Source organism: Schistocerca piceifrons, chromosome 3, assembly GCF_021461385.2.
Source record: "Schistocerca piceifrons isolate TAMUIC-IGC-003096 chromosome 3, iqSchPice1.1, whole genome shotgun sequence".
In the NCBI taxonomy this organism is placed as follows: domain Eukaryota; kingdom Metazoa; phylum Arthropoda; class Insecta; order Orthoptera; family Acrididae; genus Schistocerca; species Schistocerca piceifrons.
In genome coordinates, this window is record NC_060140.1 from 342,224,863 (window position 1) to 342,251,980 (window position 27,118).

At 43.3% G+C, this 27,118-nt stretch overlaps 1 protein-coding gene across 1 annotated transcript in view; it reads right to left on the minus strand.

The window, feature by feature from the left end:
- The window catches only part of LOC124788641 (breast cancer anti-estrogen resistance protein 1), a 544,001-nt gene extending 524,005 nt beyond the window's left edge, over nucleotides 1-19,996 (minus strand). Inside the window, exon 1 of the mRNA XM_047255910.1 lies at nucleotides 19,814-19,996. Within this exon, the coding sequence (XP_047111866.1) occupies nucleotides 19,814-19,852 (39 nt within the window). The 5' untranslated portion in view covers nucleotides 19,853-19,996. The remainder of the gene's footprint in view (nucleotides 1-19,813) is intronic.
- Nucleotides 19,997-27,118: the final 7,122 nt, after the last annotated feature.

Consider the following 27,118-nt stretch of genomic DNA (forward strand, 5'->3'; position numbering starts at 1 on the left):
TAGTCACAAAATTTTAATATTAGTTTACAGGGTTCAACAAAACCTTCTCGGTTTACAACCCGCGTCATTTCGAATAAAATACTCGAGTCCCCCATTTTCATCAGGAGTTAAAACCACTGACTGCTGGGGATGGAACGGTGTTCTGCTTATACAGATGCAATGGCAGCGTCTGGAACCTTCCTGAGAGGACCGGAGTGACGCATGCGTGAAATGAATGCAACATGAGCAGCTCCTAGCAGCTCCGGCCCGTTGCTGGACCGAGTGACAGGTGGCGCGAGCGGCCGGCGCCTTTGGAACTTCCGCTCCCGCGTCCCGAGAAGCGTCAAGCCCACGTCTTTGCTTTCAATCAGTGTCTAAAGCCCGCCCCCCATGCCTTACTAAGCGCTTACCCTTGGTCTCTGTTAAAACTGTTGCTGATTATTCTAATTTCGACAGATTCTTTTATGAATCCCAAAATGATGGTGTTTGAGCCATACTCTCGTCTTTACAAATTGTATTTTATGCCCGTTTTCTAGGCAACGTTCAGTGACGGACGACTTCTCAAGTCCCCTTGTTTAATACGCCGTGAATTCTCTACACAACTCTCAGCAACAGTGCTAATATTTTGATCTATGTAAATGCTACCATATTCACAGGGGTGAGCATACACGCCAGGAATTCGAAGACATACGTTGTCTTTAAAGAGATGTAGCATATCTCTTATCTTTTAAGCGGGCCGGAACACTGGTACCAGTCCATATATCCCTTCAGTACGCGTCCTGTATTGCTAATAGCTGCTCCAAAATATCGAAGGAATACAGAGGCGTCTTTCGTCGGTGGCATTTCGAAGCTTTTGCAATTTCTCCCTTCCTGGAACCATTTTCTCTGAACATGCTCTTCAAATGCTGAAATTTTGGCCCTACATGGTCGTGGTCAGAAATAATATTGATCCATTGTGCTAAAGGGCTCACGACCGCTTTCATGTGCGCCATTTGATGTCACGCAGTCGAGTGGCTAAACGGAGCTGCTAGGAGCAACCGATCTTAGCTACCGCACACGCGTCACTCCGACCCTCTCTGGAAGGTTCCAGAAGCTACCATTGCATCTATACAAGTAGAACACCGAGCTAGCCCCGGCATACAGTTATCTTAACTCCTGACAGCTGTCGAAAGCTCGAGTATTTTATTCGAAGTGACGCGGCTTGTAAACAGAAATTTTATTGAAGCATGCTACCGCGAAAAACTCCGAGGACACAATTTACAGTGTGTTTCACAGTTTCTTTTACATGCTTCGAGGTTGTAGAAGGTACTTAGTGGGTTAAGTCTGATGAGGAACCCATGATCGGAAATGTACCGTTTGGATCTAAAATAATTTTGAAGATCTAATGACTTTCAAATCATTGCCGGTAAACGTTTCGGGGTACAATGTCGTGGTCTGTGAAACTCTTCTGTTCCTAACGTTTCTTACACAACTGCGTTCGACATCTTCAGAGGCATTGCTCCTCCGTTAAGTCATGAGTCGGTAAGACTCAACGGACGAGCAACGCCTCTTAAGATGTCCAGTGCAGTTCTGGACGAAACATTAGGAACAGAAGAGTTTCTTGTACAACGACCTTATACTCCGAAAGATTTACCAGCGGCAATGTCATCCGGTCGTGAAAGCCTTCATACTTTCGAATGTCCCGCTTCACGGTACTCACTGAGCTCATATACTCGTGCAAGACTCTTGATAAGCACTGTGATGTGGTTGGTCTTTTAGGGCTCTAAGTGGTGAGGTCATCAGCGTCCAGACTTCATATGGACCCATAAGAAAAAAATCGAAAATATTAAATCTAGCGACCGTGATGGTGAAGTAGTTGGTCCTCCTCAACCTACCCACTTTTCGTTCTAGGCCTCTGCGTTCGAATAAGATGTTCGTGTACGCCACGAGCAAATTACGTGGGTGCGCCACCGTGCTGGAACAACATTTTCTGACGAAGTGACATTGGCTAAACAGCCAGTAACTCCACCACTGATTCTTGCATGAATCCGTCTCTAACGATCCCGTTGTCGACGAAACGTTAAAGCGTGATCATCCTTTTTTATCCTTGCACGAATGTCAAGCATCAGGGGACCCGTCCGGAGGTACAGAAGAACATTCTGCCCCATAAGATGACCGCCAAAGATACCAGCCTGTACACTGACTCTGAACCGCTGCTGAAATCTAAGTGAATGTGCGGTATGAAGAATTCCGTTATCCCAAATGTGGTTGTTTCGAAAGGTCAAAACAGACTCCCTGATGAAAATTTCATCCGTGAAATGAACGTGGCGTGAAAAGTTTGGACAAGTCGACACAATATTGTACAAACCATGTACAGAAATTGACACGTAGCCGAAAATCTGCCGGAGTCAATGAACGCACGTTCTGTCGGTGGTAAGGGTGGAGCTTCTGGTGCCGCAGAACTCGACAGACGCTCGCGTGGGGCACGCCCATGGCATGGCCAATGTTTAGAGTGCTCGTCGTCGGCTCCTCTTCTAAGTGACGTGACATGACGTGACGATGGACGCCCTCTTCAAGGTCGAGAGTGCGGCGCGTCCGTGGAGCACCACAGTCAACGGCCGTAGTTGTGGACGTACCAGTTTCTCGCAGCCGTGGTTGTAGTCGGACGAAAATGATATTTGGTGGACTTCGGCGATCCGGAAAATGTTCTCGGCACATCTGTGGTGCAGCTCTACCATTTTATTCTTCGAGCAAGTATTCCGTCATCCCGTACTGTCTCAGTCGTCCTGTTACTGCTTAGCGAAGGACTGACAAGTGGGTTCGAATGGCTCTGAGCACTATGGGACTTAACATCTGAGGTCATCAGTCCCCTAGAACTTAGAACTACTTAAACCTAACTAACCTAAGGACATCACACACATCCATGTCCTTGGCAGGATTCGAACTTGCGACCGTAGCGGTCGCGCGTTTCCAGACCGAAGCGCCTAGAACCACTCGGCCACATTGGCCGGCTGACAAATGGGAAGCACGCTGAAGCAGTGACTGTAAACAAGGGAACATTACATCAAGGGATTGACAACGGCGTCCTCTTCTTAGTTTGCGTACGTACCGTGAAGCAATAGAGTTGGAAGTGGACAGATTTTAAAATTTAATTTACTTCATTTTACACCATTTCCGGAGATGATTTGCTTATAACTCTCCAACCTCTAGAAACCTGTAGTATGAATTGCGAAACATACACCGTGCAAGTCTACACCTATGTACTGATAAATCTGATTGGGAAGGTTGTTCGGAAACGTTTCACATGAGAGGCGTTCAATAAGTAATGCAACTTTTTTTTTTCTCGACCAGTTTCTATCGAAAAAATTTGGAATTTGTTGCGGGACATCGTGGAACATTCCCGCTTCAGCCCCTATAGTTTCATGAAGTTCCGATAGGTGGCGTGCGATACGTATCCTTCAAAATGGCGTCTGTAACGGATATGCGTCCCAAGCAGAAAGTTGTCACTGAGATTTTTTAAAAATTTTTTTTAGGGAAACCGTAGCATCGCAGATATTCACAGGCCCCTGCAGAATGTCTGCGGAGATCTGGCAGTGAACAAAAGCACTATGAATCGTTGGGCGAGGCAACAAGTTCGCGCAAACCTGTCCGGTCTCTCCGATCTACCGGCCGGCCGCACACAGCTGTGACTCCAGCAGTGATGGGGTGTGTGGACGTTACCATTCGAGGTGACAGACGTGTACTGTGCTACCCTCACGAAATTGAAGTAAGGACTTCAGCAGTTTCGTTACCACAGAAGTGAAAACGTATGAAGAAAGTAACGGACTCTCTTCAGCAGCAAGTCACACAAGCACACCGTTGAGACTTGCGGCACGGGGCTAACTATTGCATTTCTTTCTTCAATGGACCGCAGAACACTCAGAACTTTGTGTGTTTCTTTAAAGTCAGTATCACCATTAGACTATTGTTTAATTACAGTATAACTTTTACACTTTCACAATCATGATTTCGGCTTCAAAGTGCCATTATCAAGTGTTTTAAATGTTATAAAGTGCCTAAGATGGCATACTGTCGTATTAAAATACAATTTATACCACTTAAAACGCTTGATAATGGCACTTTGAAGCCGAAATCATGATTGTGTAAGTGTAAATGTAACGGTGTAAATAACCAACAGTCTAATGGTGGTACCGACTTTAAAAAAATATATTATGACTGTGGCACAGCATTATGAAAAAATTATTTAACTTTGTATGTGTCCCTCGTAATAAATTACTGGCTGAGGAGGTGCACTAGTTAAGATACTGGTTCTCTATGGGAAGGATCAGGGCTAAAATCCCGGTCCAGCCAATGAGGTTCAGGTACTACGTCGTTTCCAAAGTTAAAACGAGGCGAATGTTGATTAGGTTCCTTTAATAAGGCCACGGCTGATTTCCACCGCTTCCTCCCCCCCCCCCCCCCCCCACCCTGCCTCCCATACTCGTCCCCCCGTCGGAGGTTGGAGTCCTCCCTCGGGCATGGGTGTGTGTGTTGTCCTTAGAGTAAGTTAGTTTAAGTTAGATTAAGTAGTGTGTAAGCTTAGGGACCGATGACCTCAGCAGTTTGGTCCCATAAGATCTTACCACAAATTTCCAAAAAAATACTCGTCCAATACAGCATTGCGTTCCGTCTATAATGCGCTGACAACTTTGTGTTCCGTCTATAACGCTCTGAAAAGAGCCGAAATATTCAATAGTTTTCTTTAATTCATAATAAACGAGTAACAGCCACTATCCGTAGTGAAGTGAAACTGTTTAATTGTATGTACAGCCATCGATTGTAAGTACTGCTGTTCAGGGCAAGTGAAGATGGCTGAATGCAGAGGAAAAGATGTACAACATACCACTAAAAACAGCCAGAAGTGCCTTTGAGGTAGTTTAAATAGTCTTCAAAGCCAAGTTGCTGAAATGGAAGTACTATAACCAATGTTTATTAGCAGTTTTCATTTATATCAGTCAGACGCACATTTTTAATGAAAAAAATTAAAAAGTGAGGACTGCTTGGCGAGCAATGCAGAGATGTATGCAGGGTGTCACATACCCGTACAGGTAGTAGTACTGGTCGAAACTGTAAGAGAAGTCCCTATAACGATATGCCCAGAAACTAATACCTGTTGAGATATGAAGATCCGAAGTGCACAGCCTGCATTTTATTTACAGGTGACGCAGGATTCACAAGAGATGTCATAGTAAATCAGTAATGCGGATGCAAATCATTGAGCAATCATGGAGGTGAGGGTACAGGATCGCTTCAGTATTAATGTATGGGCTGTAATTGTCAGTGACAGACTCATAGGGCTACACATTTTACCAAACAGATTAGCAGGTACTGTGTATCACCGATTTCAGCGCGATGAGTTACCGGTGCTACTGACGAACGTTATCCGTGTAGAAAGACAACTGTGGTTTATGCATGATTGGGTACCACCCCAATTTCTACGAATCGTGAGACAGTACCTCACCGCAACGTTTCATGGGCAATAGACCAATCAAGGAGGTCCGCTAGAATGGCCTATCCGTTCACCGGACCAGAATCCGTTGAATTTCTGGCTATTGGGACATGAAATGCTACTGGGTATGCCCAACCAGTCTATAATGTGCAGGCGTTGCAGAAGCGTGACCAATGCGTGTGACGCAATGCGATTGGAGTCAGGTGTATCTGAGTCTGAAGAAGGGCTGAAGGAAGAATTGCTAGGACAGACATGAGAACAAGGAAATGGGCCGGAGAAGAGACTGGAGTGGACGACACTGTTATGACTAATAAAATTAAAAATTGAGATGGGCGAATCATATAGCCAGTGTAATGGAGATACATGGACCAAGGAAGTTCTTTGCTGCATTTCAACAAATAAAAAACGACCGAGGTGAGCACCGAACATTAGGTGGGCAGGTGACATTAGGAAACATGCAAGACCAGGATGGACGCGTACGGCTCAAGAACACAGAGAAGTCTGGAGAACTTCGTTATCCAGCAATGAATGTATAGAAGTTGGTAATGACGATAGCCATTAGAGTCTCCAGATACACCACCTGATCAAAAGTATCCGGACAACTACAAGTAGAAATTAATATGGGGTGTGTCCTCCACTCTTAGCCTACACGACGCCTTGAACTCTGCTGGAGACACTTTTAGTGAGGAGCCCGAATGTTTGTGGACCAATGGCAGCTCATTCTTTCTCAAGAGCCGAAAATGGAGGGTGTAGTGATGGACGCTTGCGTAAGGAGCGAAGTCGACTCCCTAATTCAACCCAAAGGTATTCCATTGAATTCAAGTTGCGACTCTGAGCAGGCCAGTCCATTTCACCAACGTTATTGTCTACAAGCACTACCTAGCAAATGGTGCTTTACGACATGGTGGATTGTCATGCTTGTACACTGATCAGCCAAATTATTATAACCACCTGCTTAACAGCCAGTATGTCCACATTTGGCAAAGATAACAGCCGCCAAGCGTCGTCGCATGGAAGCAACGAGGCCTTGGTAGGTCGCTGGAGGGAGTTAGCATTACATCTGTACACATAAGGCACCGAATTCCCGTGAATTCCAGTGAGGGGTGAGATGAGATCTGACGCCACGTTCAGTGACATTCTAGATGTGTTCGATCGGGTTCAGTTGGAGGCCAGCACATCCACTGGAATTCCCCACTGTGTTCATCGAAACACTCCATCACGCTCTTGACCTTGTGACATGGCGCATTATATTACTGAAAAATGCCAATGCTGTCAGGAAACATGATCGTCATGAAGGGTTGTACGTGGTCTGCAAGCACTGTGCAATACTCCTTGGCCGTCATGGTGCTTTGCATTCGCTCCACTGGACCCACGGATGCCCTCGTGAATGTTCCCCAGAGCATAATGGAGCCGCCGCACACTTGTCCCCTTCCCATAGCACAGGTGTCAAGGAGTTATTCCCCTGGAAGATGGCGTATTCGCGTCCTCCCATCGCCATGATGAAGAAGGTACCGGGATTCATCAGATCATGCAACGCTCTGCCATTGAGCCAGCTCCAGTGCAGAAGGTCATGTACCCATTTTAGTTGTAGCTGCCGATGTCGTAGTGTTAACATTGGTACGTGCACGTGTCATTGGCTGCGAAGGCCCACCGTTAGGAGTGTTCACTGCACCGTGTGTTCAGACATACTTGTGCTCTGGCCAGCATCAAAGTCTGATGTAAGTTCCCGCACAGATCGCTGCCTGTGTTATCTCACCAGTCTGTCCATCCTACGACGTCCGACGTCTATAATGAGGAGTGGCCGCCCAAACCCACGACGTCTGCACGTGTGTCCACCTTGGTTTCGCCCTTCATCACTCCTCGAACACCGGACAAGTCGTGTAGTTTCCGGAATGCTCGTGCCGAGCCTCCGGGCCATCACGATCTGCCCTCGGCCAAACTCAGATAGACGACGCGCCTTTCCCATTCTACAAACGCACAGCACGCTGACTGATACTGCATGTACCCTGCCTGTGTCTGACTAGCAGTCACTCATCGCCAGGTGACGCTGCTATCGCCTCGATGGGTTTATATCGACAGTAGGTAGATGGTCGTAATGTTCTCACTGGCCACTGTACACTCATAGTCTGCAAACTGTTCCTCTACTGTACGTAAGAAACAATGCTGAAGAATGTGTTCATACCAATTCGCATTTAGCATTTTTGTAAGCACGATAACAGACCACACACTAACAACGAAAAACACCCCTTTGCCGTAACACTGCCTCCTCCTTTGGCGTTACACATGAAGACAGGCAACATTTTCCAGGCATTCGCCAAATCCAAACCCTTCCATCAGATTGCCACAGTGTATAGTGTGACTCATCACTCCAAATAAATCATTCGTTTCCAGTCTCCCACTGTCCAGGGGCTTCGCTCTTTACAACACCTCAGTCGTCGCTCAGCACTGACTACAGAAATGTGTGCCTTATAAAGAGCTGCTTCACCACTGGACCCTATTCTACTAAATTCTCTACACTTCCTTACAGCTGGACTGTTGCCAGCCCTTTGAAGCCCACAAGTGATTCCCTCCTGTGATTTCTCACGATTTTTTACAACAATCATTCGTTACTCTCGACGGCCCATGTCCGTCAGTGTATGTAATATGCCTGGTCTTGATTTAGCTCGGGCTAATCCTTGCTCCTACTTCACAGTCACATCACCAGCAGTCGATTTGGGCATCTTTGGAAGTGTCCCTGATGGTTCAAAAAATGGCTCTGGGACTTAACATCTTTGGTCATCAGTCTGATGGTTTTGTTACTCACGCCACAACGAATGACTAGTCTATGTTCGAAGTCACCGAGATCTCCTGACAGACCCACTGTGCTGTCAATGATCCTCCACTGACAAAGTAATACTCCCCACCTACTTTCATATTGGCAGGTACGCCTCGGGTGACATCTAGTGGTCAACTCCGCATCACAGAGGGGTGTCCTGGAACTTTTAATCAGATAGCGTATTTTTCACATCTGCGCTATGTGCATGCAGATTGTTAGGATAACTTCAGGGAATACTACTTCCTTGAGTGGAAACACAGTTGTGTACAAAAATGGAATAGGATGTAAGTGCCACAAACTAAAATTTTCAATATTCAAATAAATGTGTCTTAAATATTGGATGATTATATTAATTTTATGAAAAAATATGTGTACTGGTATATCAAAATACCTCTACAAAACATGTAAACAGTTTTTTTATGAATATGAAGAGGGGCAGCAGCCTTTTCAGTAGTTGCAGGGGCAACAGTCTGAATGATTGACTGATCTGGCCTTGTAACACTAACCAAAACGGCCTTGCTGTTGTGGTACTGCGAACGGCTGAAAGCAAGGTGAAACTACAGCCGTAATTTTTCCCGAGGGCATGCAGCTTTACTGTATGGTTAATGATGATGGCGTCCTCTTGGGTAAAATATTCCGGAGGTAAAACAGTCCCCCATTCGGATCTCCGGGCGGGGCTACTCAAGAGGACGTCGTTATCAGGAGAACGAAAACTGGCATTCTACGGATCGGAGCGTGGAATGTCAGATCCCTTAATCGGGCAGGTAGGTTAGAAAATTTAAAAAGGGAAATGGATAGGTTAAAAGTTAGACATAGTGGGAGTTAGTGAAGCTCGGTGGCACGAGGAACAAGACTTCTGGTCAGGTGAATACAGGGTTATAAATACAAAATCAAATAGGAGTAATGCAGGAGCAGGTTTAATAATGAATAAAAAAAATAGGAGTGCGGGTAAGCTACTACAAACAGCATAGTGAACGTATTATAGTAGCCAAGATAGACACGAAGCCCATGCCTACTACAGTAGTACAAGTTTATATGCCAACTAGCTCTGCAGATGACGAAGAAATTGAAGAAATGTATGATGAGATAGAAGAAATTATTCAGATAGTGAAGGGTGACGAAAATTTAATAGTGATCGGTGGCTGGAATTCGGTACTAGGAAAAGGGAGAGAAGGAAATGTAGTAGGTGAATATGGATTGGGGCTAAGAAATGAAAGAGGAAGCTGTCTGGTAGAATTTTGCACAGAGCATAACGTAATCATAGCTAACACTTGTTTCAAGAATCATAAAAGAAGGTTGTATACATGGAAGAATCCTGGAGATACTAAAAGGTATCAGATAGATTATATAATGGTAAGACAGAGATTTAGGAACCAGGTTTTAAATTGTAGGACATTTCCAGGGGCAGATGTGGACTCTGACCACAATCGATTGGTTATGAACTGTAGATTAAAACTGAAGAAATTGCAAATAGGTGGGAATTTAAGGAGATGGGACCTAGATAAACTGACTAAACCAGAGGTTGTACAGAGTTTCAGGGACAGCATAAGGGAACAATTGACAGGAATGGGGGAAAGAAATACAGTAGAAGACGAATGGGTAGCTCTGAGGGACGAAGTAGTGAGGGCAGCAGAGGATCTAGTAGGTAAAAAGACGAGGGCTAGTAGAAATCCTTGGGTAACAGAAGGAATATTGAATTTAATTGATGAAAGGAGAAAATATAAAAATGCAGTAAATGAATCAGGCAAAAAGGAATACAAACGTCTCAAAAATGAGATCGACACGAAGTGCAGAATGGCTAAGCAGGCATGGCTAGAGGACAAATGTAAGGATGTAGGGGCTTATCTCACTAGGGGTAAGATAGATACAGCCTACAGGAAAATTAAAGAGACCTTTGGAGAAAAGAGAACCACTTGTATGAATATCAAGAGCTCAGATGGAAACCCAGTTCTAAGCAAAGAAGGGAAAGCAGAAAGGTGGAAGGAGTATATAGAGGGTCTATACAAGGGCGGTGTACTTGAGGCCAATATTATGGAAATGGAAGAGGATGTAGATGAAGATGAAATGGGAGATACGATTTTGCGTGAAGAGTTTGACAGAGTACTGAAAAGACCTGAGCCGAAACAAGGCCCCGGCAGTAGACAACATTCCATTAGAACTACTGGCGACCTTGGGAGAGCCAGTCCTGACAAAACTCTACCATCTGGTGAGCAAGATGTACGAGACAGGCGAAATACTCTCAGACTTCAAGAAGAATATAATAATTCCAATCCCAAAGAAAGCGGGTGTTGACAGATGTGAAAATTTCCGAACTATCAGTTTAATAAGTCACAGCTGCAAAATACTAACGTGAATTATTTACAGACGAATGGAAAAACTGGTAGAAGCCGACCTCGGGGAAGAACAGTTTGGATTCCGTAGAAATGTTGGAACACGTGAGGCAATACTGACCTTACGACTTATCTACGTTTGTAGCATTTGTAGACTTAGAGAAAGCTTTTGACAATGTTGAATGGAATACTCTCTTTCAGATTCTGAAGGTGGCAGGGGTAAAATACAGGGAGCGAAAGGCTATTTACAATTTGTACAGAAACGAGATGGCAGTTATAAGAGTCGAGGGGTATGAAAGGAAAGCAGTGGTTGGGAAGAGAGTGAGACAGGGTTGTAGCCTATCCCCGATGTTATTCAATCTGTATATTGAGCAAGCAATAAAGGAAACAAATAAAAGTTCGGAGTCGGTATTAAAATCCATGGAGAAGAAATAAAAACTTTGAGGTTCGCCGATGACATTGTAATTCTGTCAGAGACAGCAAAGGACTTGGAAGAGCAGTTGAACGGAATGGACAGTGTCTTGAAAGGAGGGTATAAGATGAACATCAACAAAAGCAAAACGAGGATAACGGAATGTAGTCGAATTAAGTCGGGTGATGCTGAGTGAATTAGATTAGGAAATGAGACACTTAAAGTAGTAAAGGAGTTTTGCTATTAGGGGAGCAAAATAACCGATGATGGTCGAAGTAGAGAGGATATAAAATGTAGACCGGCAATGGGAAGGAAAGCGTTTCTGAAGAAGAGAAATTTGTTAACATCCAGTATTGATTTAAGTGTCAGGAAGTCGTTTCTGAAAGTATTTGTATGGAGTGTAGCCATGTATGGAAGTGAAACATGGACAATAAATAGTTTGGACAAGAATAGAATAGAAGCTTTCGAAGTGTGGTGCTACAGAAGAATGTTGAAGATTAGGTGGGTAGATCATGTAAATAATGAGGAGGTATTGAATAGAATTGGGGAGAAGAGAAGTTTGTAGCACAACTTGACTAGAAGAAGGGATCAATTGGTAGGACATGTCCTGAGGCATCAAGGGATCACAAATTTAGTACTGGAGGGCAGCGTGGAGGGTAAAAATCGTAGAGGGAGACCACGAGATGAATACATTAAGCAGATTCAGAAGGATGTAGGTTGTAGTAGGTACTGGGAGATGAAGGAGCTTGCACAGGATAGATTAGCATGGAGAGCTGCATCAAACCAGTCTGAGGACTGAAGACCACAACAACAACAACATGTATAAAGGGAACAAAAGTTATGTGGAAAATGAAGTAAGTGCCATCCATTCGTTTTCTGGAAAACGCTGTGAGTGCCTTACCAAGTTTGCGAAAAGGATGTAAGTCAAGGGTTGAATACATTAAGCAGATTCAGAAGGATGTAGGTTGTAGTAGGTACTGGGAGATGAAGGAGCTTGCGCAGGATAGATCAGCATGGAGAGCTGCATCAAACCAGTCTGAGGACTGAAGACCACAACAACAACAACAACATGTATAAAGGGAAGAAAAGTTATGTGGAAAATGAAGTAAGTGCCATCGTTTCGTTTTCTGGAAAACGCTGTGAGTGCCTTACCAAGTTTGCGAAAAGGATGTAAGTCAAGGGTTTATGTTTAAAAAAAGATGGTAAGTCCATTGTAGTTTTCGGAACGTTTAATAACTTTACATATAATTTTACTCTTTCAATGCCAGGCTAATATATAAAAAAGGTATAAAATAAAATTTCTCTGAAGGTTTTTTTGCACGCTTGTACATTTTTCCCTGTTCCATCGGGTATGCCATAAGCAAAAGTACAAGTCCGCCTACTCTCTGCTGCACTTTCGTATGTCCCATGACTTCTGCGCTCAACGGGTAACATTTGAATCTGATTTAATAGATATGTTCCTTGGCTTTCTTCATCAACTTTATAAAATTCCAAAGACAATAGCTGTTTCTGTTCACTGCTTATGTTTTTACACTTGTACTTACAGGAGCAGCTTCCCTGCTCTGCTGATGGTTGTTTTGCAGGTATCTCTTTCCCACGACAATGTACGGCTGGCCCTTTTCTCTTGCTTCACTTCTCTTACGAACAGTCACCTTCTTCCTAACAGGCTTTCCTCTTTCTGGTTGGTACACTAAACACACAACCGAAGAACACTCTAAAACACACACATGAAACGACCGAAATCACTGCCGTGCCAACGTACTGTCACCAACTAAAGCAACTGAGGCACATACATCATGGCGGTGGCGCTTACATCCCTTCCCATCTCAGCCCCGCTGGCGCTTGCACAGTGGTGCTATCTTCGAACTGCTCTTGAAACTAGTAGGAATTTTTCTGGCACTTGCAAACTTTCTCGTTTCATTACGCTTGGCTTATACAACCCTTTTCACTATAAAAGTAATTTTTAAAATTTTTGGCACTTACACCCTTTTCCATTTTTTGTACTCAATTATTGTCATCGTCCTCTAACAAAACAGTGAATGTAAAACACAGAAGGGAATCAAGAAGATGGCAAAATGCCGAACACGCGAAGGGACTGCTTCGGCGTGTTCGGCCCCTGACAAGGATCTGAGATTACTCGGCGTATTGGACGGCCTGTCGTTTGCTGCCAAGGCGGCGGTCGATGCTGCTCAGAGGTCACGAGATCGGTTTGTTCCGGAGTTGTGAATACCGCAGGGAAGAAAAAAAGTCCATCTACTCAGAAAGCGCATGGAAAAAGCATTACTGGAAAGCTGTCTGGCAAAAGAACGCGCTGTGGGCAGACACGGCAACCTACGTAACAGCACCGTGGAGAAAGGAACCGCGAGGAAACGAGTTTCGCTTTCCTCGGCGGGAACTAGCATTTGCATCTCGGCCTCTTTTGTTCGCCGTAGCTCCGCTATTTGCGATTTTATTCGTCTTAAAGTTCATCATACCGTCAGCGGCTACATCACAGTAATCGTACACTAATTGACTGTGAGTGTTGAAATAATGGAGAAGGTAGGGAGTACTACGAATGAGAATTCCTTGTGATCTATCTAATGCTAATGACTCGGCAAACTGCAATCTTCTCTTCTAGAGAACGGGATTTCAGTCTATTGAATGTGCAGTTAGGCCTATATTCTCTTCTAGAGAACGGAATTTCAGTCTATTGAATGTGCAGTTAGGCCTAATTACTAATTTAGTTCTTATTTTACCAACAGAAAGCTGTGTGCACGGCAGTCAGCTCCAACTGTTATTGATCACAAATAATCTTCCGACTGAGTACAACTCACCACATGCGTCCCGCAGAGCTCAATATTAGATCCACAACTACTCTAATTGGTCAATAAAAATAGCCCTCAGCTTGACGAAGTGATAAGAAGTTCTCTCTGCTGTAATGTCGTAAAGAACAGCGCCAAAAATGCACCAACAGGAACAATGACGATATTTCCAGTAAAATTACTGAATGAACTATTTTTAAACAGACAAAAACTTAACTTAGAAAACAATAACTTTCATACATTAGAGCACCGGTGAAAAGCAATACAGGCATGTACGAAACAGTTTTAAAACCTTCTGAATGTTTGCATCGATGATAACTTGAAAACGATGTACAACATTAATCCTATGGCGTGTTCAAATCTGTTACTTTCGCTGCGCCTGTTAAAGCTGATTTCGGCGATAAAATATCATAAAGTTGGTTTACTTTGGTCACTTCCATTCATTAATCGTGTATGATAGACCCATTTTCACAAAGTATTCATTGCACAAAACGCGCAACAAGGATGACATATGGTATATGTTCTCCGTCCTCCTGCAGACAACTGTTTACCAACAGTTTTTCGCTAACAACATGTCACAATATAAAAGCGTCAGTAGTGCTCGCAGATGTAACACTAGAAATACGAATGACCTCAATTGTTGAGGCTTATTTAATTAGTTGATACGTTGCACATCTTAGTGGAGTAGTAGCACGAACATGGGAAATGGATATGTAAATAACTAGTTCGCAGTTGTCTTATTGAAGGACATTTGTTGCTGAAACGTGAGAACTTTCTCAACCACATTTTGTACAGATGTAATCTTAAAAGATCCCTAAACTTTTTTTTCTCACACAGTTGTGTCTTTTTTGAGGCGACAACAAACCTAAACTCAATAAATGTCATTGGTAGCAGATAGTCTGATAGAATTCTGGGGGTACAACACGTTTCTGTCATCAGACTCTGGCCACAGAGTTGATAAGAATGACGTACACAGTCCATGATCGGCAGGCTTGACAAACATTTTCTGAATGTACTGGATCTTAAAATTTTCATATCATGTGTTAACGCCAAAGATACTATTGATGGGGATCAACTCGTCGAGTAGAAAGAACCGTCTCTGGGAGCCTCTTACAGTTTTTTTTTCTTTTTTTTAAAAGAAGAATAGGCTATTTTCCAGTTACTGTTTCATTCTCCGCATTTCTTTCGTCTCATAACCGTCCCGAACACCGTAAATATAATATGATGTTACACATTTCCTCCCTATCCTACTTCCCAGCTGCACTGGAAGAGTTTCTGCAAAAACATGGAACAAAAATGACTTACTATCTCGAAGGGAAAAAAAAGGCATGAATTAGATACCCAAAGAACATCTAGGGCTGAGGGTGGAGATGGGGGTTGGAACACTAGCATATGTGGAGCAATTTCAACCTAACTTTTGTCAGTCACAGAATTTTATTTCTGGAACTTAACTTTCTCGTCTGACAGTACTGTGTGTAGGTGCCAAATAACACCGTGCCTTCCACTCCACGCGAAACCGTTGACCTCCCTAAGAAACGAATGGATAATGTTGGAGGAGAACGCACGACCACATTACCTCCAATAATCTATGCCCACGCCCAACTCTGAAACTCCTCGAACAATCTCAACCAAAACTGGTTCACACATGAACTGCTATTTGTAAAATAATACTGTAGGGGTAACACGATAAAGTGAGCGTATTTCAGGAACACCTTGAGAAATTTCTGCAAAAACATAGAACAAAGATGACTTAATATTTCGAAGGAAAAAGAAACTGCATGAATTAGACATCTAAAGGATACTTAGGGGTGGGGGCGGGGATGGAGATAGGAACACTGACATTTGTGGAGCAATTTCAACTAAGCTTTTGTGCTTCTACGACTTCATAAAGGGGAAAAAATTGTGTGTATAAGACTCTCCGAGCACTCGAAGAGCGAGAAGGGGACTGTAAGTGAACGTGTGTACAGCTGTTTATCAGACGTTTTCAACATAACTTGATACGTATTGTATATGACTTACTAGCTAGAAAAAAAATACTGTGGGGGAAAAGCCAACATAGTATGTTAGGAGCGAATATGGTGATGGGAAGGGTGTAACCTGTAGAAGTAACAGGAGACTATCGACATCAGAGTTGTATTCGTAGTTTCCAGAATCAATACGCTGATTAATAACAGTTCTAACGATGATTAAATCCACTTTTGTCGAATTGCTGGGAAAGAATCTGGAAATACATATGAATTGGAGTCATCACAAAACATTGTAGAAGTAGTTGAAATGTGCCTAGACGACGCCAGGTAATCAAGCTACTAAAGTATATGTCACAACCATAACTGTGGCTGTGCTTGAGATTGTAAGAGTACAGATATCGATTCTTTACTTGAAGGATCGAATCTACCCCTACGCTCCATCGCTACAGCGCAGCGGCATCGCTGACGGGGATGCCCCATCGTTCTAGAACGCCCCGGAGATCTTTTGGCGCAAAGGCGCGAGTCAGTCGAACCTGAGCAAACCTGCAGGGTGGGTTCAGGGAGCTCGTGTTTCGCGCAATGCGCCTAAAAACGTGAATACGTTTTGTGGAAGGGTTATACCGACAGTCGCATCAGAGTTAAAGAGCAAGTAGAACGTGTATGTGTGTGAGCAATGTGAGATTTTGAAGCTCAGATTAGAATTATGTATCAAGGGAATTGTTATGCAATGAAAGGGCGATCGTACAGTAATGAAGCGTGAATGGTCAACTGGTACAGGCTCGTGATAAATGAGTGACAATTGAAGAGTGAGTGCAATCAGGACCAGCAGGGACGTGGTACACGAATTTAAAGTGGAATAAAATTACGTATGTCGTACAAACGAGTTCACATATTACAACCTCTTCATTACTAATAAAAGTATTTTCGAAGGGACAGGATCATAGAACAGTGTGGAGGAATAGATAGGACGTGCGGACTAGGCTCACGGTTAGAATTTTAATTACTTACCCATATACCTTGGGAGTCAGTCACCATTCAAATCTGGCTACTTATTGATGTCCGATGCCTAATTTTTCTAACCAGCCAGACAACAGGAAGTACCAGACAAATATAATAGCGATGAAGTAGGGACTGCTTACAGGGTGCTAGCGTAGGTCTTTGTCATAATATGTATTGTAAGTCCTGTCGTAATTTTATGAGCGAACTCTAGCACAGTTCTTTGACGAATGCCATTATCCGTTACTAGAGTAACGTGGCATGGTCAGTGTCTGCAGAAGCGTGCAGTGCAAATAGACCAGTTACAATGGAGAAACACAATGAGAGTCGGGCTCGCCGTGGTCTGAAAACATCGGACGCGAAGCGTTGTTGCATGCCCAAGTCACCAACGCTCTGTCAGCAGAAGCAGCAGCCATGGAAAGAACTGGTGAAAGTGGGTCGGAAGGGAATAACTCGTAACCGAACGGCCGGCGATGACAGCAGCAGTGATTAGTGGGATCTTTTCACAGCGATATTATTAAGCGGCGACACGCGAAGTCACGCGTCGGCGCTGAACGAACATGCTGTGTACGACGCTGTAGTTAGAAATAGGGGAATGGCTGTGTGGATCGGGAAAAGTCACAGCGAATGAAAACCATAAGTCAATGATAAGCTAGGTTAACAGAGGGTATCCAACGTATACAACAAAAATCGTGCGAATGGTTTCATGCTAATCTTGATTCCTGTGACAGTGCAAAGGAAATACGGAAACATCAAACAGGCAAGCACACTCGAGGAACAAAGTTTGATGTATCAACATAAACCAAATTGGAACATTACAGCTGTGGAAGCTTCGGATGTTTTGCGTCTGCTACTATTCACTCTTGCAGAGAGCGAATAATTTCTTCCCACGCTCACCAATGAATGGAAGGATCTTAACACATAAACAACAAAATCACTGTCTGTCACACAGTTAACCATGTGAGGCAGAGTATTTTGCACGTGTAGCAATATAATACTCGATATCTTCCACCAGGAATTAAAATTATAGAATAAATTTCTTAAGCAGATTAAAGAGCACTAAAATTTATTTCGAAAGCCAGTATGCAACTAAATTGTTAAGTAATATATACAGTGAAGAAAAAGTTAGAAAAACAGGGTAGGGAGTTTAGAAAAATATGTAATAACAATCTTTTTTTCTTGAAAATCTTACAAAAAAGTTCTACATTACTCAGATTATCCACATTTTGAGGTCATTATGGAGGGACATTGAATCAGTTTTTCAGGCAAACAAGTGGAAAGTCGTGCAACCAAAATGAAAATAAAAGATCACTGTCGTGGTCTTTGTATCAGCTGACATTATGTGCTTTGTGTGCAGTGACTGGTGTTGAGAAATAAATGAACTGTGTAGCAGTAGCACATCTTGAATTAACCCCTTCGCAAGAACATATGCACAAATCGGTAATACACATTGAACGAAGCTAACAGACTGGCGTTATATTCGGTAGTATGGTGATTCTGATCTCCCTCAGGCTATCCCGATTTAAGGTATCCCATGGACTCTTTAGTCTGTCATCTCATGTTACGTGCACTACTGGTAATGCTCTTGTCCTTGTGCTACCTTTGCAATAGGATTTCTGAGAATTGAACTAATTCCTAAACGTCTCATGTATACTGTGTGACTAGCAGAGACGTTCTTCACCTGCTGTATGAGTTTTTATGCGACTTAGCCAGCTTAATCCGTGAGTTTTTATGCGACTATCTACGCATATTCTCTAAATAACTTCAAGCAAACGCCGTGGTGGTTCCCACTGTAAGGTCACCATTCTTGCCAAATTAGACCTGTCAGAGCCGGCCGCGATGACCGAGCGGTTCTAGGCGCTTCAGTCCGGAACCAACTGCTACGGTCGTAGGTTCGAATCCTGCCTCGGGCATGGACGTGTGTGATGTCATTAGGTTAGTTAGGTTTAAGTAGTTCTAAGTTCTAGGGGACTGATAACCTCGTATGTTCAGTCCCGTAGAGCTCAGAGACATTTGAACCATTAAATACCCGCGTACGTTAAGTATGTCTTATATTGTTAGTCTGTAATGGCACGATACGTCCAATATCATAGTAAAACAGACAACAGTAGTAGTAGTAGTAGTAGTAGTAGCGGTGAATGGTACAAACACCCCAGTAGGTCTACTTCTGTAAAAAGAAATAAACCGAAAACTGGATCACAGAAATAGAAAAGGATTTTACGATAAACAGCATTCTGGAACCACTTCGCGATCAGGCCCACAGGGCAAAGCGACGACCAGTGGCCGCCGTTGTCACCTCCCTGGCTCAAATAGCTCTGAGCACTATGGGACTTAACATCTGTGGTCATCAGTCCCCTAGAACTTGGAACTACTTAAACCTAACTAACCTAAGGACATCACACACATCCATGCCCGAGGCAGGATTCGAACCTGCGGCCGTAGCGGTCACGCGGTTCCAGACTGAAGCGCCTAGAACCGCACGGCCACACCGGCCGGCTGTCACCTCCCTTGCAGCGTCATTTGGATGCAGGCTCCCGGCCGTTGTCGACTTTCCAGGCCTTGGAGGCGCTGCTTCTCATTCGCGTAACTCCTCAGTTGGCATTACGACGCGGAGTGCACCCTGATTCAGTCCTCCCACCAAGGAAAACGCCCTGTCGGTACCGGGAATAGAACCCGGATCCTAAACATGGCAGTCAGACGCGCTGACTGCACCTATGGAGGCAGACACCTGTATACAAGAGTATTGTACTTGTTCTTAAAGTGTAATGCCATGACGTGCCTCGTATCCTTGTAAAAGTAATACAAGAATGAACGAAGCTGCTACTACTACTACTGCTACTACTGATGTCGTATGAGTTCCTTCTCCTTTGGGAGAGTGTCCGCTAGCTAGGATGCGCGGATAGCGCATGCGGTCCATCTCCTTGACTTCCGGGAGTCGGTCTTTGCCTGCGCGACACTGCACATTGTCGGCACAGGGAGCGCACGGCGCATGGCGATAATCGATAGCGCAGCTGCGGCGTCGATCCGCGGGCCTCCGGCTGCGTACCTGCGTGGCGAGCACCGCCGCCTCGGGCTGCGGCATCATGTCTGGCTGTAGCGCAGCAGCCGCCGTCCGGTCAGAGGAGCTGGGCCACCCTTCTCAGTTCAGCACGCCACCATCCCACTCACGCACACACGCTTCGCGGGCAACCGTGTGGAGTGGCAGACACTGCACAACCACGCCGCGCGCCGACGCCGCACACACTGACAGCAGGGCTCGGCGCGCTGCCGCCGACAGCGCCGCCCCGGCCGCGTCGATACTCGCCGAGCGGGAAACATCCGCCGCGCGCGTACAGTCCGTCGGGAAACATCGGGCGCGCCCCGACCGTTTTTATAGGGGTTACGCTACTTTAGATCAATTTGAACCGTATAAATGTCCTTCCTGCAGGACGCCGCTTACGGATCGTACAGCTCCTTCCGCACCAGCTCTCAGGTTCTTTCGCGGGTTAAATGTAGACAGAAAGGAATGTTTGAGATAACAAAAGGCGTCAAGAAAGAATATAATTCTGTCACACGGGAAGAATAACAGAGCAGATAATGCTGTAAGGAACACAGGCGATAACACCAGTAGAAGAGTGACCATTACGGATGCCTGAGATAGGAAGCCTTTTCGTTGCTTGTTTAGTCCACTCGATGACGCGGCTAATAGCGAGTGTACATAATCGGAAAAGGACGAGTGTAGAAGAAGAGCGACGAGAAATGATGGAACAGCGAGCGAAAACAGAGAATTCTTATTTCCAACCTGTAGACATTAATTTGTAACAGCATAAATAGCGATCATTATGACAACAGCAATTCTGAAGACAATTATGGATTTGTATCGCCGAAGTCATGCTAGCTGTTACCAGAACCGAGAACTTTTGCAGTTTGCTGTCAGGCGCACAGGTGACAGGTGATAGAAAAATACAACAATGTCCTCTTGGAAGAAAGGATATCTACATGTACAGGGGCTCTCGTTAATATTCGGTCACGTACTATATGTAGTAACATGACGTAATTTACTTTCACATACATATTTAAATGAAAAAAATTTATTATTTTTAATAAAGTAAATTATATTAGATAATTCCTTAAGAGCGGTAATACGGGAATAATTTCTTAAATAAAATTTCACAGATTTATCCGATTTGACCCACTGGAAATGAAAGCCAACGACTGTGAAAACAATGGATTTGTTGATAAATAACTTTTCTGCTACTAGTCACGATTTTTTTACTTTTATTTTCCACGGCGTGTTCAAGAAATGATATTTTCTAGTAAGTTTTTCTCTATGTAATAGCCACTCTTTTCGTAATTTTTACGGCGCGAGATTCTACAGTATTCTGTTGTCTACAGCAATACCCAAAAACCCCGCAGTTTTTAGTTGATTATCGTTTCTTATATGACATAGAGCTTGTCGTTGGTGGGGAGGCTTACGTGCCTCAGCGATACAGATAGCCGTACCGTAGGTGCAACCACAACGGAGGGGTATCTGTTGAGAGGCCAGACAAACGTGTGGTTCCTGAAGAGGGGCAGCAACCTTTTCAGTAGTTGCAGGGGCAACAGTCTGAATGATTGACTGATCTGGCCTTGTAACTAACCAAAACGGCCTTTCTGTGCTGGTACTGCGAACAGCTGAAACCAAGGGGAAACTACAGCCGTAATTTTTCCCGAGGGCATGCAGCTTTACTGTATGCTTAAATGATGATGACGTCCTCTTGGGTAAAATATTCCAGATGTAAAATAGTCCCCCATTCGAATCTCCGGGCGGGGACTACTCAGGAAGACGATGTTATCAGGAGAAAGAAAACTGGCGTTCTACGGGTCGGAGCGTGGAATGTCAGATCTCTTAATCGGGCAGGTTAGAAAATTTAAAATGGGGAATGGATAGGTTAAAGTTGGATATAGTGGGAATTAGTGAAGTTCGGTGGCAGGATGAACAAGACTTCTGGTCAGGTGAATACAAGGTTATAAATACAAAATCAAATAGCAGTAATGCAGGAGTAGGTTTAATAATGAATAAAAAGTAGGAATGCGGGTAAGCTACTACAAACAACATAGTGGACGCATTATTGTGGCCAAGATAGATACGAAGCCCATGCCTACCACAGTAGTACAAGTTTATATGCGAACTAGCTCCGCAGCTGACGAAGACATTGATGAAATGTATGATGAGATAGAAGAAATTATTCAGGCAGTGAAGGGAGACGAAAATTTAATAGTGATGGGTGACTGGAATTCGATAGTAGGAAAAGGAAGAGAAGGAAACGTAGTAGGTGAATATGGAATGGGGTTAAGGAATGAAAGAGGAAGCCGCCTGGTAGAATTTTGCACAGAGCATAACATAATCATAGCTAACACTCGGTTCAAGAATCATAAAAGAAGGTTGTATACATGGAAGAACCCTGGAGATACTGGAAGGAGTCAGATAGATTATATAATGGTGAGACAGAGATTTAGGCACCAGGTTTTAAATTGTAAGACATTTCCAGGGGCAGATGTGGACTCTGACCACAATCTATTGGTTATGAACTGTAGATTAAAACTGAAGAAACTGCAAAAAGGTGGGAATTTAAGGGGATGGGACCTGGATAAATTGAAAGAACCAGAGGCTGTAGAGACTTTCAGGGAGAGCATTAGGGAACGATTGACAAGAATGGGGGAAAGAAATACAGTAGAAGAAGAATGGGTACCTTTGAGGGATGAAGTAGTGAAGGCAGCTGAGGATCAAGTAGGTAAAAAGACGTGGGCTAGTAGAAATCCTTGGGTAACGGAAGAGATATTCAATTTAATTGATGAAAGGAGAAAATACAAAAATGCAGTAAATGAAGCAGGCAAAAAGTAATACAAACGTCACAAAAATGAGATCGACAGGAAGTGCAAAATGGCTAAGCAGGGTTGGCTAGAGGGCAAATGTAAGGACATAGAAGCATGCATCACTAGGGGTAAAATAGATACTGCCTACAGGAAAATTAAAGAGACCTTTGCAGCAAAAAGAACCACTTGCATGGATATCAAGAGCTCAGATGGAAACCCAGTTCTAAGCAAAGAAGGGAAAGCAGAAAGGTGGAAGGAGTGTACAGAGGGTCTATACAAGGGTGATGTTTTTGAGGACAATATTATAGAAATGGAAGAGGGGGTAGAAGAAGATGATAAGGGAGATAAGATGACTGCGAGCAGAGTTTGACAGAGCACTGAAGGACCTAAGCTGAAATAAGGCCCCGGGAGTAGACAACATTCCATTAGAACTACTGATAGCCTTGGGAGAGCCAGCCCTGAAGAAACTCTACCATCCGGTGAGCAAGATGTATGAGACAGACGAAATACCCTCAGTCTTCAAGAAGAATATAATAATTCCAGTTCCAAAGAAAGCAGGTGCTAACAGATGTGAAAATTACCGAACTATCAGTTTAATAAGCCACGGCTGCAGAATACTAACACGAATTCTTTACAGACGAATGGAAAAACTGGTAGCAGCCGACCTCAGGGAAGATCAGTTTGGATTCTGTAGAAATGTTGGAACACGTGAGGCAATACTGACCCTACGACATATCTTAGAGAATAGATTAAGGAAAGGCTAGCCTACATTTCTACCATTTGTAGACTTAGAGAAAGATTTTGACAATATCGATTGAAATACTCTCTTTCATATTCTTAAGGTGGCAGGGGTAAAATACAGGGAGTGAAAGGCTATTTACAATTTGTACAGAAACCAGATGGCAGTTATAAGAGTAAAGGGGCGTGAAAGGGAAGCAGTGTCGGGAAGGGAGTGAGACAGGGTTGTAGCCTATCTCCGATGTTATTCAATCTGTATATTGAGCAAGCAGTGAAGGAAACAAAAGAAAAGTTCGGAGTAGGAATTAAAATCCATGGAGAAGAAATAAAAACTTTGAGGTTCGCCGATGACATTGTAATTCTGTCAGAGACAGCGAAGGACCTGGAAGAGCAGCTGAACGGAATGGACATTGTCTTGAAAGGAGGATATAAGATGAACATCAACAAAAGCAAAACGAGGATAATGGAATGTAGTCGAATTAAATCCGGTGATGCGTCGGGAATTAGATTAGGAAATGAGACGCTTAAACTAGTAAATGAGATATGCTATTTGGGGAGCAAAATAACTCACGATGGTCGAAGTAGAGAGGATATAAAATGTAGACTGGCAACGGCAAGGAAAGCGTTTCTGAAGAAGAGAAATTTGTTAACATCGAGTGTAGATTTAAGTGTCAGGCAGTCGTTTCTGAAAGTATTTGTGTGGAGTGTAGCCATGTATAAAGGTGAAACGTGGAGGATAAATAATGTAGACAAGAAGAGAACAGAAGCTTTCGAAATGTGGTGCTACAGATGAATGCTGAAGATTAGATGGGTAGATCACATAACTGATGAGGAGGTATTGAACAGAATTGGGGAGAAGAGAAATTTGTGGCACAACTTGACTAGAAAAAGGGATCCGTTGGTAGGACATATTTTGAGGCATCAAGGGATCACCAATTTAGTATTGGAGGGCAGCGTGGAGGGTAAAAATCGTAGAGGGAGACCAAGAGTTGAGTACACTAAACAGATTCAGAAGGATGTAGGTTGTAGTAGGTACTGGAAGATGAAGAAGCTTGCACAGGATAGAGTAGCATGGAGAGCTGCATCAAACCAGTCTCTGGACTGAAGACCACAACAACAACAATAAACACATGTAGTTAGTGGCAAAATTTGGGAGAACTGAATTTGCAGTTTTCTTATCGTCTATTTTTGCAGCCTCACACATATTAATCATCACACCATTTTCTGCGCACAGTATAGATCGAGAATAACGAACTTACATAAACAAACAGGTATAAGGATCGGATCTCAACACCAGTTACACAGAGCACATAAAGCCTTCATAAACATCAGCAGTACCCAAAGACACACACACTTGGAATAGAAGCGCAAAATGTCAAAATCCTCCACCGACTAAAGAACGTGTATAAAATAGATTTGTTAAAAGAAATGGAGATATATTCACATTACAGAAAATATGAAGATAAAATAGTAAATGAAAGACTTTAAGGTTGATCCGCGAATTTCTTCAGAAACTTTGACAGTACACTTAAATAGAAATAGTAACACTTAAAATAACCACCACTGTAAACAGACCTAAGCAAATTATGATCCAGATTCAAAAGAGGAATACCCTCTGTACAAAAGTATATCATACTCTGTCGAAGACTTATTAACTATGTTGACTACATCTGAAAACATCTTTACATCTCTGTAACTGTTCATTTATGTAAGTTTGTTATCCTCCATGGATACAGTGCACAGAAAATTGTGTTTGGTATTTTATATGTGTTTCTCTCTGCACAACTGGATGATAAAAAATCTGCAAATACAAGTTGTTCAAAATTTCTCCAACTACACAGGCGACGACTTTTAACGTCGTGTTCAGTTCTGCCACTGGGCACAAGAGAAATTGCGGGACGATGACAGACTTTTTGCACACGTTCTATTTAGCGACGAAGCGTCATTCAGCAACAGCGGTAACGTAAATCAGCATAATATGCACTATTGGGCAACGGAAAATCCACGATGGCTGTGACAAGTGGAACATCAGTGACCGTGGCGGGTTAATGTATGGTGCGGCAATATGGGAGGAAGGATAATTGGCCCCCATATTATCGATGGCATTCTAAATGGTGCAATGTATGCTGATTTCCTACGTAATGGTCTACTGATGTTACTACAAGATGTTTCACTGCATGACAGAATGGCGATGTACTTCCAACGTGATGGATGTCCGGCACATAGCTCGCGTGCGGTTGAAGCGGTATTGAATAGCATATTTCATGATAGGTGATTGGTCGTCGAAGCACCATACCATGGCCCTCACGTTCACCGGATCTGACGTCCCCGGATTTCTTTCTGTGGGGAAAGTTGAAGGATATTTGCTATCGTCATCCACCGACAACGCCTGACAATTTGCGTCAGCGCGTTGTCAATGCATGTGCGAACATTACGGAAGGTGAACTACTCGCTGTTGAGAGGAATATCGTTACACGTATTGCCAAATGCATTGAGGTTGACGGACATCATTTTGAGTATTTATTGCATTAATGTGGTACTTACAGGCAATCACGTTGTAACAGCATGCGTTCTCAGAAATGATAAGTTCACAAAAGGTACATGTATCACACTGGAGCAACCGAAATAAAATGTTCAAACGTACCTACGTTCTGTATTTTAACATAAAAAACCTACCTGTTACCAACTGTTCGTCTAAAATTGTGAGCCATATGTTTGTGACTATTACAGCGCCATCTATTACAAAGCGAAAAAAGTGGTCCAACTAAAACATTCATATTCCTTTACGTACTACACGAATATGTAATAAAAATGGGGGTTCCTGTCTAAAAAAAACGCAGTTGATATCCGTTTGACCTATTGCAGTGTCATCTAGCGGGCCAACCGTAGCGCCATCTGATTTCCCCCTTCGAGCTAGACAACTTTCGTTCTTTGTAGTTTTTTCGTTTGACGCTTATTTCGTGAGACATTTGGCCCGGTAACGATCAATGGACCACCCTGTATATACAGATCGATAATCAACAAAAAATTGTATTTTTTTTATATATTGCAGAAATTTCACAGAATAGTAAACAACCTCACACATCAAAACCTTACGAAAAAATGTCATAGTACATAAAGAAAAATGCACTTGCAAATAGGATGCATTTCCTGAAACGCGTCGTGTAAAATAAAAAAATATAAATAAAGGAAAATCGTGACTGGTAGCGGAATAAGTTATTCATAAACAAACCCACTCACAGATTAATACTACAGTATCTTTAATATTGTGTCATAGCACAGCTGATCTTGAGTACAGAACAGTACTGGAATTCGGTACTTCGTGAGATATCCTTAATGATTTCAAACGCTCTTGTGTATTACCAACGATTTTCTCCTATGTACTCAGCCCCAATTAGTATCTACTTTTTTTCAATTTATTTTTCAGAATTTATTTCGAGTTGATTGTAGTTTATCTGACTCTCCTGAGTTCATCCCGCCTCTATGGCGTTCACGTCTTGCGGCTGAGCGGATGTCGGAATGACTTGGGGGCAGTCATAATGGAGCTCCCAGCTTTGTTCAGTTGATAAAACCACCATCAATGGTGAATGTCCAGTTTGCGTAAAAACCACGAACTGTCATCACTTTACCGATTAAAATATGTTCCTGTGGCCTATGTCAAGCAATGGACGATAACATCACGTTTTTCCTCGGAAGTCTACAAACTTGAATGCTCCATACATAGAATTTAGTGCAGCGTTATTACAAAGGCGTACTCCTTCGAGTAAGACGCCAACCA